Source organism: Schistocerca nitens, chromosome 3, assembly GCF_023898315.1.
Source record: "Schistocerca nitens isolate TAMUIC-IGC-003100 chromosome 3, iqSchNite1.1, whole genome shotgun sequence".
Taxonomy (NCBI): Eukaryota; Metazoa; Arthropoda; class Insecta; order Orthoptera; family Acrididae; genus Schistocerca; species Schistocerca nitens.
In genome coordinates, this window is record NC_064616.1 from 55,719,899 (window position 1) to 55,735,299 (window position 15,401).

Below are 15,401 nucleotides of genomic sequence, written 5' to 3' on the forward strand. Positions count from 1 at the left end.
CTAATAATTTATGGTTCTCAATACTGCAACTGTTCCAGATGTTGCTTGTTCTTAATTGTAAGTAAATGGTGCATCACTTGTGAAACTACAGTTAATGAGTATCATGTGGGCAAGGCTGCAATGAGTAGGTTAGCTTACAGCTAAAAAATCCAGTGGTATACCAGTTCATAACTGTATGGTCTTTAACAAAGACATTTTGAATGAGTATATTATTTGATGTAACATTGTTTATTAAGAAATGTGTGCATATGACAAATACATACATTTGAATTATCATTTTGGCAGACTGTCACACATTGTTAATGTCATATACACCCTGCAGGTACTAAGGAAGCTACCAGAATCATAAATAATTTGTTTGTTCTCTGAATGTGAAAGGGGTGATTCATATGACTTAAAGTTACTTTCTTATAAATGCCTGTTCATACAAACCTTGAGAGTAAAAAATTATTTGTCACTGAAATTCAATGTAAAAAAAGGTCTCAAGCTATCATTCACCAGAAAAAAATGAAAAAAAGTTCTTTTTATAGGAACAGTACCACATAAATAAAATTTTCATGTGATTTTGTGAAACATTAATAGCCAACTTATCAGTCGGTGGATCAATAACAATTTCATTGCCAAACATATTACATGAATTTGGAAATATAGGTTGTACACATCTCACTTTATCTTTTGATCACCACCATTCAGTTCTTCCATAAAAAACAGTTTGATTTTTATCTTTCTTCAGTTCTGAAGAACACATCATAATATTTGTTTCTGTTAATGAAGAACTTATGTAGAAGTGTGCCCATAAATCATCAACACAAGCTACATTTCCTTTAATGAATATCTGCACATTTATTACAGGAATGGTTTTAATAGATAAAATATCTGATTTGCTGATATAACACAGGTATCTACGGATTTTATACAGTTGTGTATGTTGCTAAATATAACCAGTTTAATACACATTTTGTAGTAACTACTTTAAAAAACAGAACAGCAAAGAGAGTTCTGTATTGAAAACCAAAAAACAAAATGTGTAACAGTTCTCACCATAAAACAGCAAGCCTGCCATTTGAGCCTACTGACATATCAATTTAGAGACATATGTATAACAAAATATAATCCATGTACAGGTACTATAGCAACATTTAAAATGATAGCAGTGATTTTTAATGTACTGAGGGACTGACTAGAAACATCTCATTATTTGCTTCAAAGTGTCATTATGTTTGGCAAGCTTACTGTGTAAAAATGTTGTTTAGTAATTGAAACAAGGTTTTTCTCAGTTATTTTTGAGTTTAGTATGGTTAAAAATAAATTCCATTTCATTGTAGTGTTAACTTTAAAATGTATAAAGAGGTATTACAAACACATTGACATTATTATTTCACAAGCAAATAATCTCAACTTTTTTTAGTGTTAAGGCACATTTTATATAATGTCTAAACAGGATCTGAACAATTCAGATTGTCCCACAAAACTGATTCAAAAATATTCAGAAAGGTACACTTTGTTAGATACAAAACGAGAAACCATTCAGTTGCAGTATCTCTGAATAATAACTACATGAACTAAAGCACTTTACACAGTCTTTCAAGTATCTTTTATTCTACAAGTCTACCATTTCTTTGGAGGCTGTGTTTTGAATTATTCATTTTTCTTAATTGCTGTAAATACATGTGGGAACGCCACCCACAGAATAAATATTAATGTCATATGCCTGAAGATAATATGTTCACACACAATTCACAGAAATTATTAGTTCATTTTAGTAACTTGGAGCTGGATCGTAGTTTGGCAGTTGAAATATCTGATGCATTAGCTACTGAGTCCTTAGCAGCACTGGCAGCAGTGGGACGCATAAAATTGGAGCTACGGTGGCTGACTCCAGCAGTAGCTCTCAGCCGTCCAGTGGGAGGTCCAACACTGCTTCCACTACTCGAACTGCGACTAGCAGGGACTGAAGAACTTGATGCAGGCCTTGGAGTACCTACATTTTCCTTGAAACTTGTACTCACTCCTGAAGTAACACGAGGCCTTCGAATTGTAGGACCAATGCTACTACCACTGCTTGAGCTCCTACTTGCTGGTACTGACTTGTGTTGACCCGAAGCTGATTTGAGCTGCACCTGTGTCAGTGGTTTCTTTGGAGTTGTCCTGCTGGCTGAGCCATGGTATCCAAATTTACTGGGGGTATACTTTGAAGTATTGTTCATTTCACCTGATTCTTTTCCAAGCTTTGTTGTCAGTGCTTTGATGGCCGTAGTGTAACCTGATAAATCACCACTTGATTTTGTTGTTCCCCCACTGACACTTGAACGACTAGAAGACTTTGATAACTGAGGGGCATTTTTTACAGTGTTCACTGAGGTAGAACTGTTTAATGAGCTTCTTGAACTGCGAAGACTTGTTCTTGAATTTGACCGTTCAACAGTACGCCTTTTCTGCAATGGCTTTGTAACACTGGATTGTGAATCACTCTTAATGAGGTTATTAGACCTCAGAGGTATGATACTTCTTCGACCTTCTTGGTCAGAATTTTTAACATTTGAATGTTTGCTTCTTAATGAACTACTTCTACCAACAGGATGTCTGCTAAGATCCAAATGCCTAGTGCCTCTACTTTTAACTGCTCCAGTGTCTGTGTCAATTTTAGTTGAATTAAATCTTCCTGGTACTTTAGAATATGATAATTCATGATGTGATGCTGAGTGATCAGCAGGTAGATCTGAAACTTGTGTCTGAGCAGCATTGGTGCTACTGCTTGTATCAGCACTACCACTGCTGTCGGCTCTTATTACATGTGCTGGTCGGGTTCTAATCCTGCTGCTTTGACAACCACCTGACAGGGATCGTGGTGAGTCAGTAATGTCAGGGTCATAATTACAACCAGAAGAAGTTCCATGGCTTGGAGTTTCTGAAATTAAACTTTGTGTTTCCTCAAAGCCTTCATCATTCATTTCATGCTCAGTGCGATTAATACCAGATTTGAGATGACCTGGACCTGATGCATTGATTCTTATTTCAGGTATGAAATCACTTTTTTGACGAGAATTTTGAGGAGATGTTGCAAGCATTTCTCCATCTGTTGTACCTTTCTCTGAAAATGAAAGTGCTTCAACTTTTGGTTCTCTTTCGCCAACAGATGCATATTTTTCAATATCTCTTCTTGACTTTGAAACAAAACTTCTCCTCGGATCAAGTTCCCTTTTATCTGAAAATTCAGATGAGCCACGAGTAAGTTTCAGTGCTTCTTCTACTTGTCTTGGTTCAATCATGCTTCGAATTCTCTCCCTGTTTGCAGATAATCCAGTTCTGGGACGCAGCCTTGTCTCTGTACTAGCACCATTTACTGAAATTTCAGAACTTCTACTACTACCTTCTTCTGTTCTTGACTTTATACCATGATTGTCTGTTGTAGTCTTGTAATGAAAATTTTGTTTCTCTGGCTGTAGCCTGTCAAGATTTTGAAGCTCATCACTAACAGTTGTAATATCTGCCAGTGCTTCTTCTGCTACTTTGCCCTCATCTCTGGTAGCTCTCTGTTTCAGATTCTCCTGCCACTTCTTTAATCTGCTCTCTTTGTCATCCTGTGTGGGAATGGAACTCTTAAGGGAATATGATTGTACACGAAGAGTATTTGGTTTGATGATTTGCTTTTCTGGTACAATTTCTTGAGCAGCACCATCAAGTCTTCTGGCAGTATTTGTGTCTTCCCCATTTGTGCTTCCCGCTTCTTTGTCACATGTATCTTGATTCTTTTTGTATCTTCTTGTCCTACGAGTCAAAGAAAACCTGTCAAACTGGCCATCTCCCAATATTTCTTCCTCATCTGCACATTCTGCTTTTCTGTTTCCAGTCGAATGTGTTTCCCTTGTGGCTGCATTTTCTGTAACCCTGTCTCCTCTGTATTTCTCTATTCTTTTGTTCAGGGTATCTCTGTCCTCCACAGCAATTCTCCTGCACGGTGTATCCGAGTTTGTTGTTAAATGCCTCGAGAGTCTGTGGAACTGATGATCATCTGAAGTTGGAGAAAGTGGAGACTGTCTTGCAGTGGTGTCTACTGAATCACTAGGCTCTGAATGCACTGTTCTGCTTGCGTAATTTCTTCGTATAGCAGGAGGAGTTTCAATATTATCAGAATCAATTTCAACCTTGTCAGCAACACATGCATCCTCTCGGGTTTTTCGTAGACGCCTTGGCACAGTTGGTGGAAGTATCTGTTCATCGTCAGTTTTGGTGTCTGGTTTTTCACTCACAATGGTCTTAAGGAAATCTCCAGGAACATCCATTGAATGCCTGTACTTTTGAATTAGCTGTGAACGTGTCATAAGTGGACTATTTGGTTGGCTCCCTGGCAGAGCTTCAGTAGGCTCTGTAGTATTTCTACGTGGATGGCGCAGAGTAACCTCTGGAGTAGGACTTGTGATTTCTTCAGATGGATCATTTACATCACTTGGTCTTCGAATGTACAAGGTCAGTTTATCTTGTGCTGCCTCTTGCCCAAGATTTCCAATGATTCCCTTTCGTTTGTCTTCTTCTTTAATTGCCTGTAACAAAAATATTTAATTCAGAGGGATTGCATATTTAAAAAGAATCCTATCCATAACACTTATTAAACATGTCTCAATACTGCATCATGATTTCTGAAAACAGTAAAGCCTTAAAAGAATTAGCAGAAATAAGGAAGGAAATGCATATTTACATAAAAGAAAGGAAATCACCATCTGTGAATACTGCAACACCTTGAAGGACTCATCGGTTATAAGGGAGGAAGACTGAAGTTCCTATTCTGTTGACACCAAGGCCATTTGAAACAGAACCCAAATCAGTTGGATGATGAGGCAGAAGAAAATCCAATTTGAGAATGCTGAGTGAAATAGTGTGCCATTTCTCTAAAGTAATTAGGGAAACCTGAAAAATCTAAATCAGGTTGGGCAGATGGGTGATCAGAGTCTCACTCTTCCTCAATTTCAGTCCAGTGTCTTAACTGCTACTACAACTTGTTATATGATTCATTGGTAATGAATAAAATTTAGTACACATATGAACTACAGTCAAAAAAAGAAATGATGAAATGTGCAGATTAATAAAGCAGTATACCCAAATTCAATATTTTCCAAAGCTTTGATGGGCTGTGATATGAACCTCGACAGGTCACATTATCAAATTATAGGATTTGCACCTGTTTCTGGGGAGAGATGTTCTAGATAGTTTTTATCTTGGGTATATATTTGGTAGGATAAGCTACTACCTGACAGGAATGAGTAACAGATCAGTGAAATCGTAGATGTGTTCAGTAAGTGATTTGTATTGTGTATTGGTAGGCAAGGAAAGAAGCAGTATTTGTTGTGCACACAAAACTTTAGCATACTTTATAGCTTGTGAATAGGCAATAACTTGCTGGAATACAGCTCCAGGAAAGAGTTAAGCAGCACTGCCTGCAGCTCTAAAATTTCCTTAATGTAATAGTCATTGTTCAGTTCACCAACAAGTAACAGCAAGTAGGATCAGACATGATACACAATGGTGCAACCAGTGTTCCTCCAGCACTATACCATCTAACACTCTTTTAGAAACAGCATTTATTACTGTAATGTCTCATACAATATCAATCATCACTGTAGTCCAACATGACTGTCAAGTGCATTTACATCTGGTGGTATCTGGTTTGGCATTAATTGTATATTGAAGATAGATAGCTGAACACCCTCTTACCAGCAGACACTGGTGAAATGTTGGGAAAGACATTGGTAGGCCTAACTCTGTAGCAACTGACACTCAGAATGAACCACCACGAGTCATCACAGTCAGGTGTATGATACCTTTGTTGTAATGTACACTCCTGGAAATGGAAAAAAGAACACATTGACACCGGTGTGTCAGACCCACCATACTTGCTCTGGACATTGCGAGAGGGCTGTACAAGCAATGATCACACGCATGGCACAGCGGACACACCAGGAACCGCGGTGTTGGCCGTCAAATGGCGCTAGCTGCGCAGCATTTGTGCACCGCCGCCGTCAGTGTCAGCCAGTTTGCCGTGGCATACGGAGCTCCATCGCAGTCTTTAACACTGGTAGCATGCCGCGACAGCGTGGACGTGAACCGTATGTGCAGTTGACGGACCTTGAGCGAGGGCGTATAGTGGGCATGCGGGAGGCCGGGTGGACGTACCGCCGAATTGCTCAACACGTGGGGCGTGAGGTCTCCACAGTACATCGATGTTGTCGCCAGTGGTCAGCGGAAGGTGCACGTACCCGTCGACCTGGGACCGGACCGCAGTGACGCACGGATGCACGCCACGACCGTAGGATCCTACGCAGTGCCGTAGGGGACCGCACCGCCACTTCCCAGCAAATTAGGGACACTGTTGCTCCTGGGGTATCGGCGAGGTCCATTCGCAACCATCTCCATGATGCTGGGCTACGGTCCCGCACACCGTTAGGCCGTCTTCCGCTCACGCCCCAACATCGTGCAGCCCGCCTCCAGTGGTGTCGCGACATACGTGAATGGAGGGACGAATGGAGACGTGTAGTCTTCAGCGATGAGAGTCGCTTCTGCCTTGGTGCCAATGATGGTCGTATGCGTGTTTGGCGCCGTGCAGGTGAGCGCCACAATCAGGACTGCATACGACCGAGGCACACAGGGCCAACACCCGGCATCATGGTGTGGGGAGCGATCTCCTACACTGGCCGTACACCACTGGTGATTGTCGAGGGGACACTGAATAGTGCACGGTACATCCAAACCGTCATCGAACCCATCGTTCTACCATTCCTAGACCGGCAAGGGAACTTGCTGTTCCAACAGGACAATGCACGTCTGCATGTATCCCGTGCCACCCAACGTGCTCTAGAAGGTGTAAGTCAACTACCCTGGCCAGAAAGATCTCCGGATCTGTCCCCCATTGAGCATGTTTGGGACTGGATGAAGCGTCGTCTCACGCGGTCTGCACGTCCAGCACGAACGCTGGTCCAACTGAGGCGCCAGGTGGAAATGGCATGGCAAGCCGTTCCACAGGACTACATCCAGCATCTCTACGATCGTCTCCATGGGAGAATAGCAGCCTGCATTGCTGCGAAAGGTGGATATACACTGTACTAGTGCCGACATTGTGCATGCTCTGTTGCCTGTGTCTATGTGCCTGTGGTTCTGTCAGTGTGATCATGTGATGTATCTGACCCCAGGAATGTGTCAATAAAGTTTCCCCTTCCTGGGACAATGAATTCACGGTGTTCTTATTTCAATTTCCAGGAGTGTACTAAGAAGTAAGATGACACTGTGGAACTAGGCTGCATGCATCATCTTTCATATAGAAAGGAAATGATTCATATCCACAATTTATCACTTGTAAAAGTCTTCACATAAATGTAAGCTTTGTTAACATAAAATGGATGGAATTATTGTGTCAATGAAAAACTGATGTAAGTAGTCTAAGGCTAAAAAATGGGAAAGATCTAAGAAAAAGTACAGATAGAACAGAAGTTTGATTCAATGTACATACAAGAAAACATTGAAATTAGGCTATTGTTCTCATTCTCGTTATCAGAATGCAGATTTTTTTTTAACTGAATGAAATAAATTTGAATGAAGTTGTCTCTTAAATGGCCAGATTTGGTCTTTATATTCACAAGACCATGACAATATGTTATAAAGAGAAAAATGTTTACTGAGTCAAGTTTCTCAGATAAAAAAAATCCTTCCTAGAAATTGTTCCTATACGTAATTTGATTTATTTGAAACATTCAGGCATGTATGTAGAAACACTGCCAATGGAATGACACCAGGATTTTTTTGCATGACACACTTTTTTCGTCTAGTTCTTAGTAGTCTTGCCTCGCACCTTGCATACATCTGCCAACTATGATTTATTTTTTTCGTGGGCTGCACTTTTTTGGTTAAAACATGCTTGGACCAAGAATGAGAGCTGCAAGTTTCTTGACAGTTGTTGCCACATACTACACAAGAAACTGTAGTAAGCTACTTTCTTTTCTTTTGACCACATTACTTATTTCTGAATAAAGTACACATGCAACATGTTAATCACTATCAGGCAAGAAAAAGTTTTTTTTCTGCTATCTGAAATGTCATCTCTAGAAGGATAATACAGTCAACTATAATTGTTTTTGAGATCTGACATGTAAAAAACTCACAGTGCACAAAAAATGGGCTGAAGAGACATAATACTAGCTGGTAAAGTTGTATGGAGCACAACCCAAGGAGCAAATATACGAATTGCTTTATTCGGCTTAAAATAGTCGAAAAATCAGAAGATACATGGTAGCAAATTGCAAAGACCCTCCCTAGTACAGTCTACATCATTCCCATCAGATGGCACCAAGCATAATGGCTGTTATGAATCTTTATGTACAATGGGAGCCAGACCTTGTCACTCTCCAGCTGACCAGCTGTTGTGCCTTGTGTCATTCTTGAGCTCTGTCCATATGTATTAAATACAACTTGAATACTTCACTAAAACGTTTTACCATTTGGATTTTTAATGTATCAAAGAACTGTGCACCTCATTGAAAAAAGGCTGATTTATGTCAGTAGATGACATAACACACTCTCCAAACAGACTGAATTAATCACTGAAATTTATTCTATTCAATTTTCTTATGTGTACAAAAATAATGAGCATATTATTTCTGAAATCTGCAGCTGTTTCATTGAAGAAATTCACTTAGGATTGTGTTACAAAACTACCAGTGATGAGGATTGGAAAGACATTTCCACACCTTTTAAAACAAACCTCAGCTGCTATGCATCATATCTCAAGTGTATGAGGAATAATCACATACTTTACGCTCAAAACATATTATGAAGTTTTGGAGCTGTAGTAAAAACGGTATTTGGCTAAACTGCCGTTGAGTAGCAAAATATCAGATCAAGGCATGTTACACTATTTGTTATGGGCAATGAAATGTAATTTACTCAGTCTTATTGAAGGGCAGAACATTCACAGTGGCTTAGAGGTAAGATATTACAAAGTAGGGTGATGCTTCTCATGCAGAAATTAATGAAATTTCTATCCCATTCATACTATTGTTTGTGGCCTTTAGTTTAAAATAAAGTGCTTCAGTTTCTGCTTTTTTTAAAATGATACTGCAGTAAAAATAATTAGCCAATTACTTTGAAAAAAGTTCCAGTTTGCATCTTCAAGTATAATTATATACTTCAACCTTGTCTATAGTTTCCAATGACTTGCTACTGACTCTTGTGATTATGTGTGCTGCTTACATTCCACAACTCTATTATAAGTAATTCTTGTAAGATTTAACTTGCATTTTATAGTGAACAAACATGTTTTCATCATTTTTCACAGATAAAAAGAAAATACAAAATTTGATTTATTCTCCAGTGGAAGCCAAAATAGTTACTACATTAATATGTGCAATTCATTAACATCAAGATTAAACACAACCTAGATAAATTGAAACAATTAAGCACAAAATAGCATCAGTGATATAACTATCATGGATGAGAATCACACATTACCTGTAGAGGGTTTCCTTGTGACACTGGTTCAATGCTGCCTCTAGATCTCATCCGCCTGAGCCTTCTAACATCAACTTCTGTTTCCTCAGCACTGTTTGGGACATTCAAATTGGATTTGCGCCAGGCTGATTTGTCCTTGATAGTACTGTGGGGCTGAGCATCTGAAATAGATAAAAATTCAATAACTGTAGGTTATATTTTCAGGCAATTGCTCTCTGACTTAAATAGTTTGATAAAAAAAAATAATTTTTTGGATGTACTGATGGGTAGTATGTATCATTCTAAAGGAGAAACCTACAAAATTTTTTAAAGAATAGCTTTGTTGAGCTCAGAGGTGACAGCTGTGATTGGTTTCTTCAAGCAAGAAAAGTTAGACAGTGAGATTTACTTATGAATTATGCTTTTGGTGATGTAATGAATGAATCATGAAAATGGCCATGTCTCTACATTTCATTTGGAAGAACAGGTTGTGGAAAGAAATATTAGGAATGGGGAATTAAATGGCTGTTTCTCTGCTGTGTATAAAATATGTAGTATGGTGCCTTTGAACTAATTATACCTGTTGAAATAATTATTTATCATACTGCCATGAGCTGTGCTGCATACAATGTTGAGTTGTGGTTAGCACTGCTGGCTGACAAGTTGTGGGTTGCCAGTTCAAGTGTGATCACCATCAAATATGTGTTATTTAGTATTTATCATTCTGAAGGGTTGTCAAAATTTATTATGCTTGTAATGTTTGCATATTTTGGAATATTCTGTGTTGTATAAATAGCAGCACTCTCTGTCCAGGAAGCAGATCTTTTCTGTCTGTACATTGGTGTCGATAGTAAAAGTGCTATCAGTGCTAACTAAATGTTCTACTTCATTCAAGGCCCTGCTATTGGACTGGACCTGATTGTGGTTACAATGTGACAGTATCAAAAAAATGGCATCAGTACATGTAATCACTTGATCCTTGTTAACAATTTAGAAGAAAGGGAAGATATCCTATAGTTCAATTACTGTGTTAGTGTCTTTGGAGTTGAAAAGTGCTCTCTCCTTGCTGGATTTATGAGCAATGGAGCTGCAGAATAGCTAGACTGCACTATACAAAATTACAGGTATGTTTGGATTATGCTTCTTTATAACAATGCATAGTCTCAATTACAGCAAACAGGTGTGAATTTCTTGTGTGTTGAACCTAAAATCTCAGTCTAGATTCTCCAATTGTCTTCTGTTTCCATAACTGAAAGTAATTAGAGATGAAAGATTGCTTGTTGCAGTGAATTAGAAGCAGAGTAATTTGATTTGACAAAGTTAGCACAAACTTCAATGTGAGCTGCTTTTAATAGTTTCCACTACAAAACTCTGTCTTGAAATCTGGAAGAAAATCCAAAGAGATTCTGGCCTTATAAAAGATATATCAGTGGCAAGAATCTGTCACCATGTGACAGCTATGGTAATGTTACTGACATCACTACTAAAAAAGGGGCAACTAAATACAGTTTTCAGAATCCCTTCACTGAAGAAAGTGCAACAACTATTCCAAAATTCAAATCAGTTCATGAATGCGAACCTGAGTAATTTGGAAGTAAATACCCTTGGTGTAGCAAAGCAATGTAAGTCATCAAATAAAGTAAGTCTTCCAGTCCAGGCGGTATAACAAATGGGTTCCTTTTGAAGACTGCTGATGAAATGCCTGTATTTTTAGCAGTCATATACAGCCACTTGCTCAACAAAAGATCTGTACCCAAAAACTTGAAAGCTGCATGGGCCGCAACAAAAAACAAGAAAGGAAATAGAAGCAATTCACTGAATTTTAGACCCATATCATTGACATTGATTTACAATGTGATTTTCTAATATATTCTGTGTTCCAATAATGTGAAATATCTCATAGAAATGATCTAATGACACACAGCCAGCAGGGATTCAAAAAATATCTTTCTTGTGAAACACAACTGGTTCCTTATTTACATGAAGTAATGGGTGCTATTAACAGAGGATGTCAAGGTATTCCATATTTCTAGATCCACTCAAATTGACATGGTCACTCACAAGCAGCTTCTGATCAGATTGTGTGCTTATGTAGTATCAGCTCAGTTGTGTGTTTGGATTCATGCTTTCCTGCCGTAAAGGTCAAAGTTTGTAGTAATTGATGAGAATTCATTGAATGAAACTGGAGTAATATCTAGGGTTCCCCAAGGAAGTGTTATAGGCCCTCTGTTGTTCCCAATAACAGGGTGTTCCAGGAGGAATGGTCAATATTCAAGTGTCCTCTGCCAAGTAATTAAGTGTGAACTGCAAAATAATAATGTAGTTGTAGAAATGTGATTACACATAGAATGGTATGATAAATTAATGAAAAACTCAAAATACAGGAAGGTGGATCCATATACTGAAGGTGGATCCATGTACTCAGTGACTATAAATATGGAAATACAGGTTTCTCATAGTGGTCTGATGGCAAGTCCACAGCAGAGGTGGTTTGCTATTACCCAACTTCACAGTGTGCATGAGGAAGAGCCAAGTATGTGTGCAGTGAGTATGATTTTAAAGAGTCATTCTGGGGTGAACATTTATTTTAATGCTGTGGTGGATGAAGATGGAAATGAAAGTTAAGGAGGAGGTGAAATCTTGTTGTTGAATAATATAGTCTACTGTGTCCATGAACCTGTACTAATGTTATATCTTTGATGTCTTTGTAGAGATTATTATTTGTCTTGATGTTATTACACTGCATTACTTTTTGAAAATAATAATAATTTTTAATAACTGAAATACTGCTGTAATTGTTGCTGAATATGGAAATTTTGTAGTTTCAAGTCATCTTTAAACTCACCAAAGTGAATTCTCTGTGTTACTGATGTCAAAATGAATATTTCAGTCTCTTGCACAATAATATTATCTTGGACATATTTCATTTGTGTGACAAAATCAGGGAATCTTTTTTTTAGCCTTGCATAAGGGTGACATTGGTATTACTGTAATTATATTTCTGTTATCTTTGTACTTGTTATGCAATATAATATAGTATCACTATCAACTAGAGATGCAGAACAGATTTGCTTATGATGGTTTTTAAAACAGTTACATCTTTCATGTGTTTTGTTCAAATTGATAAACTGGAATGTAGTGCCATCATCAAATTCCTTGCTTTGGGTGGTTTATTTGGCAAAAGAAATTCATCTCTCACCTTAGGAAGCATATTATGAATGTGCACCTTCATTTACAACAACTGAAAAAAAGGGGTGGTTGAATTAAAACATGCCCAGTCTTTTCTTGTAGATGATTCATTTGAAGAATATCCCAGACTTAGAACCAGAGGTAAAAACATGGAGAAAGTGAATAAGAGTGTGAAGATGACTTCTTGTCAGTTGCATTGTTGTATCTATGCACCTTTTTTCATTACTTTAAGTAAATATTAAGTTATTACCATAGCTGTGTCTCAACTCTTTGCACAATATTAAATGTTAGATTAGATTAGATTAGATTAATACTTGTTCCATAGATCAAAATACGACACTTCATAATGATGTGGAACGTGTCAGGTTAATAAAAGATGTCTGTACAAGATATTACATTAGACAAAATGTTGCATGACACTAATGTTTAAGTAATTGTTTTTTTTCTTTTTTTTGCCCCCTTAATTCATATCTAAAAATTCTGCCAATGAGTAGAAGGAGTTGTCATCTAGAAATTCTTTTAATTTATTTTTAAATGTTAGTTGGCTATCTGTCAGGCTTTTGATGCTGTTTGGTAGGTGACCAAAGACTTTTGTGGCAGCATAATTTACCCCTTTCTGTGCCAAAGTCAGATTTAACCCTGCATAGTGAACATCATCCTTTCTCCTGGTGTTATAGCTATGCACACTGCTATTACTTTTGAACTGGGTTGGATTATTAACAACAAATTTCATAAGTGAATATATATATACTGTGAGGTTACTGTGAGGATCCCTAGATCCTTAAATAGATGTCTGCAGGATGACCGTGGGTGGGCTCCAGCAATTATTCTGATTACACGTTTTTGAGCAATTAATACTTCTCTACTCAATGATGAATTACCCCAGAATATGATGCCATACGAAAGCAGTGAATGAAAGTAGGCATAGTAAGCTAATTTACTGAGATTCTTATCACCAAAATTTGCAATAACCCTAATAGCATACGTAGCTGAACTCAGATGATTCAGCAGACCATCAATGTGTTGCTCCCAGTTTAAACTCTCATCAATGGACACACCTAAAAATTTTGAAAATTCTACCTTAGCTACAGACTTCTGTTCAAAATCTATATTTATTACTGGAGTTGTACGGAACTGTATATACTGTGTTTTATCAAAATTTAAAGAGTGTCCGTTTGCTGAGAACCACTTAGTAATTTTGTGAAAAACATCATTTACAATTACATCACTTAGTTCTTGGTTTTTGGATGTTATCATCAGCAAAAAGAACTAACTTTGCATCTTCATCAATGTGGAATGGTAAGTCATTAATGTATATCAAGAACAGTAAAGGACCTAAGACCGAACCCTGTGGGACCCCGTACTTGATAGCCCCCCAGTTTGAGGAATCAGCTGTTGTTTTAACATTACATGAACCACTTATTTCAACTTTCTGCATTCTTCCAGTTAAGTATGAATTAAACCATTTGTGCACTGCCCCCCTCAAACCACAACGATTTAGCTTATCTAAAAGAATTCCATGATTTACACAATCAAAGGCCTTTGAGATATCACAAAAAATACCAATGGGTGATGTCCGGTTATTCAGAGCATTTAATATTTGATCAGTGAAAGTGTATATAGCATTTTCTGTTGAAAAGCCTTTCTGAAAACCAAACTGACATTTTGTTAGTACTTTATTTTTACAAATATGGGAGGCTACTCTTGAATACATTACTTTCTCAAAAAGTTTTGATAGAGCTGTCAGAAGAGAGATTGGGCGGTAGTTGTTGACATCTGACGTATCCCCCTTTTTATGCAATGGTTTTACAATGGCATATTTCAGTCTATCGGGGAAAACACCCTGCTCCAAAGAGCTATTACATACGTGGCTGAGAATCCTACTTATCTGTGGGGAACAAGCTTTAAGTACCTTAATGGAAATGCCATCAATTCCGCAAGAGCTTTTACTTTTCAGTGAGTTTATTATTTTACTGATTTCACAGGGAGAGGTTGGTGGAATTACAGTTGTTTCAAACTGCACAGGTATGGCCTCTTCTATTAGTAGCCTTGCCTCTTCTAGTGAAGATCTGGATCCTATTTTCTCCACAACATTTAAAAAATGATTATTGAAAATATTTTCAATTTCTGATTGTTTATTAGGACACTTGTCATTCAGTTTTATGGCACTAAAGTCTTCCTGTGCTCTTGGTTGCCCTGTTTCCCTTTCAATAATATTCCAAATTGCTTTAATTTTATTATCAGAGTTACTGATCTCAGACATGATACACATGCTTCTGGACTTTTTAATAACTTTTCTTAGTACCGCACAATAGTTTTTTAATATTGAACAATTTCGGGGTCAGTACTCCCTCTTGCTGTTAGATACAGTTCTCTTTTACGGTTGCAAGATATTCTTATTCCTTTAGTTAGCCAAGGTTTTTTATATGTTTTCTTGGAATTATGTTTAACTATTTTCTTGGGAAAACAATTTTCAAATACCCTTAAAAATGTATTGTGAAATAAGTTATATTTCAAGTTTGCATCGGGTTCCTTATACAATTCATCCCAGTCTAGCTGCTGTGAGCTTTCCCTAAAGTTTGCAATATCTATATTGTTAATTGAACACACTGCTTTGAAAGTCTAATTTGATATACTGCATGGAGCTATGTCATGTACTGTAACTAGCTGTGCACCATGATCTGAAAGATCATTCTCAACAGGATAAGCATTTATGTCCTTAAACTTATCTTGGTCTATAA

At 37.6% G+C, this 15,401-nt stretch overlaps 1 protein-coding gene across 1 annotated transcript in view; it reads right to left on the bottom strand.

Moving 5' to 3' along the window:
• Positions 1 to 217: 217 nt before the first annotated feature.
• Positions 218 to 15,401, bottom strand: part of LOC126248019 (uncharacterized) — a 910,522-nt gene continuing 895,338 nt past the window's right edge. Inside the window, exons 23-24 of the mRNA XM_049948603.1 lie at positions 9,493 to 9,653; positions 218 to 4,541 (exon numbers count right to left, since the gene is read on the bottom strand). Coding sequence (XP_049804560.1) covers positions 1,755 to 4,541; positions 9,493 to 9,653 — 2,948 coding nt within the window. The 3' untranslated portion in view covers positions 218 to 1,754. The remainder of the gene's footprint in view (positions 4,542 to 9,492; positions 9,654 to 15,401) is intronic.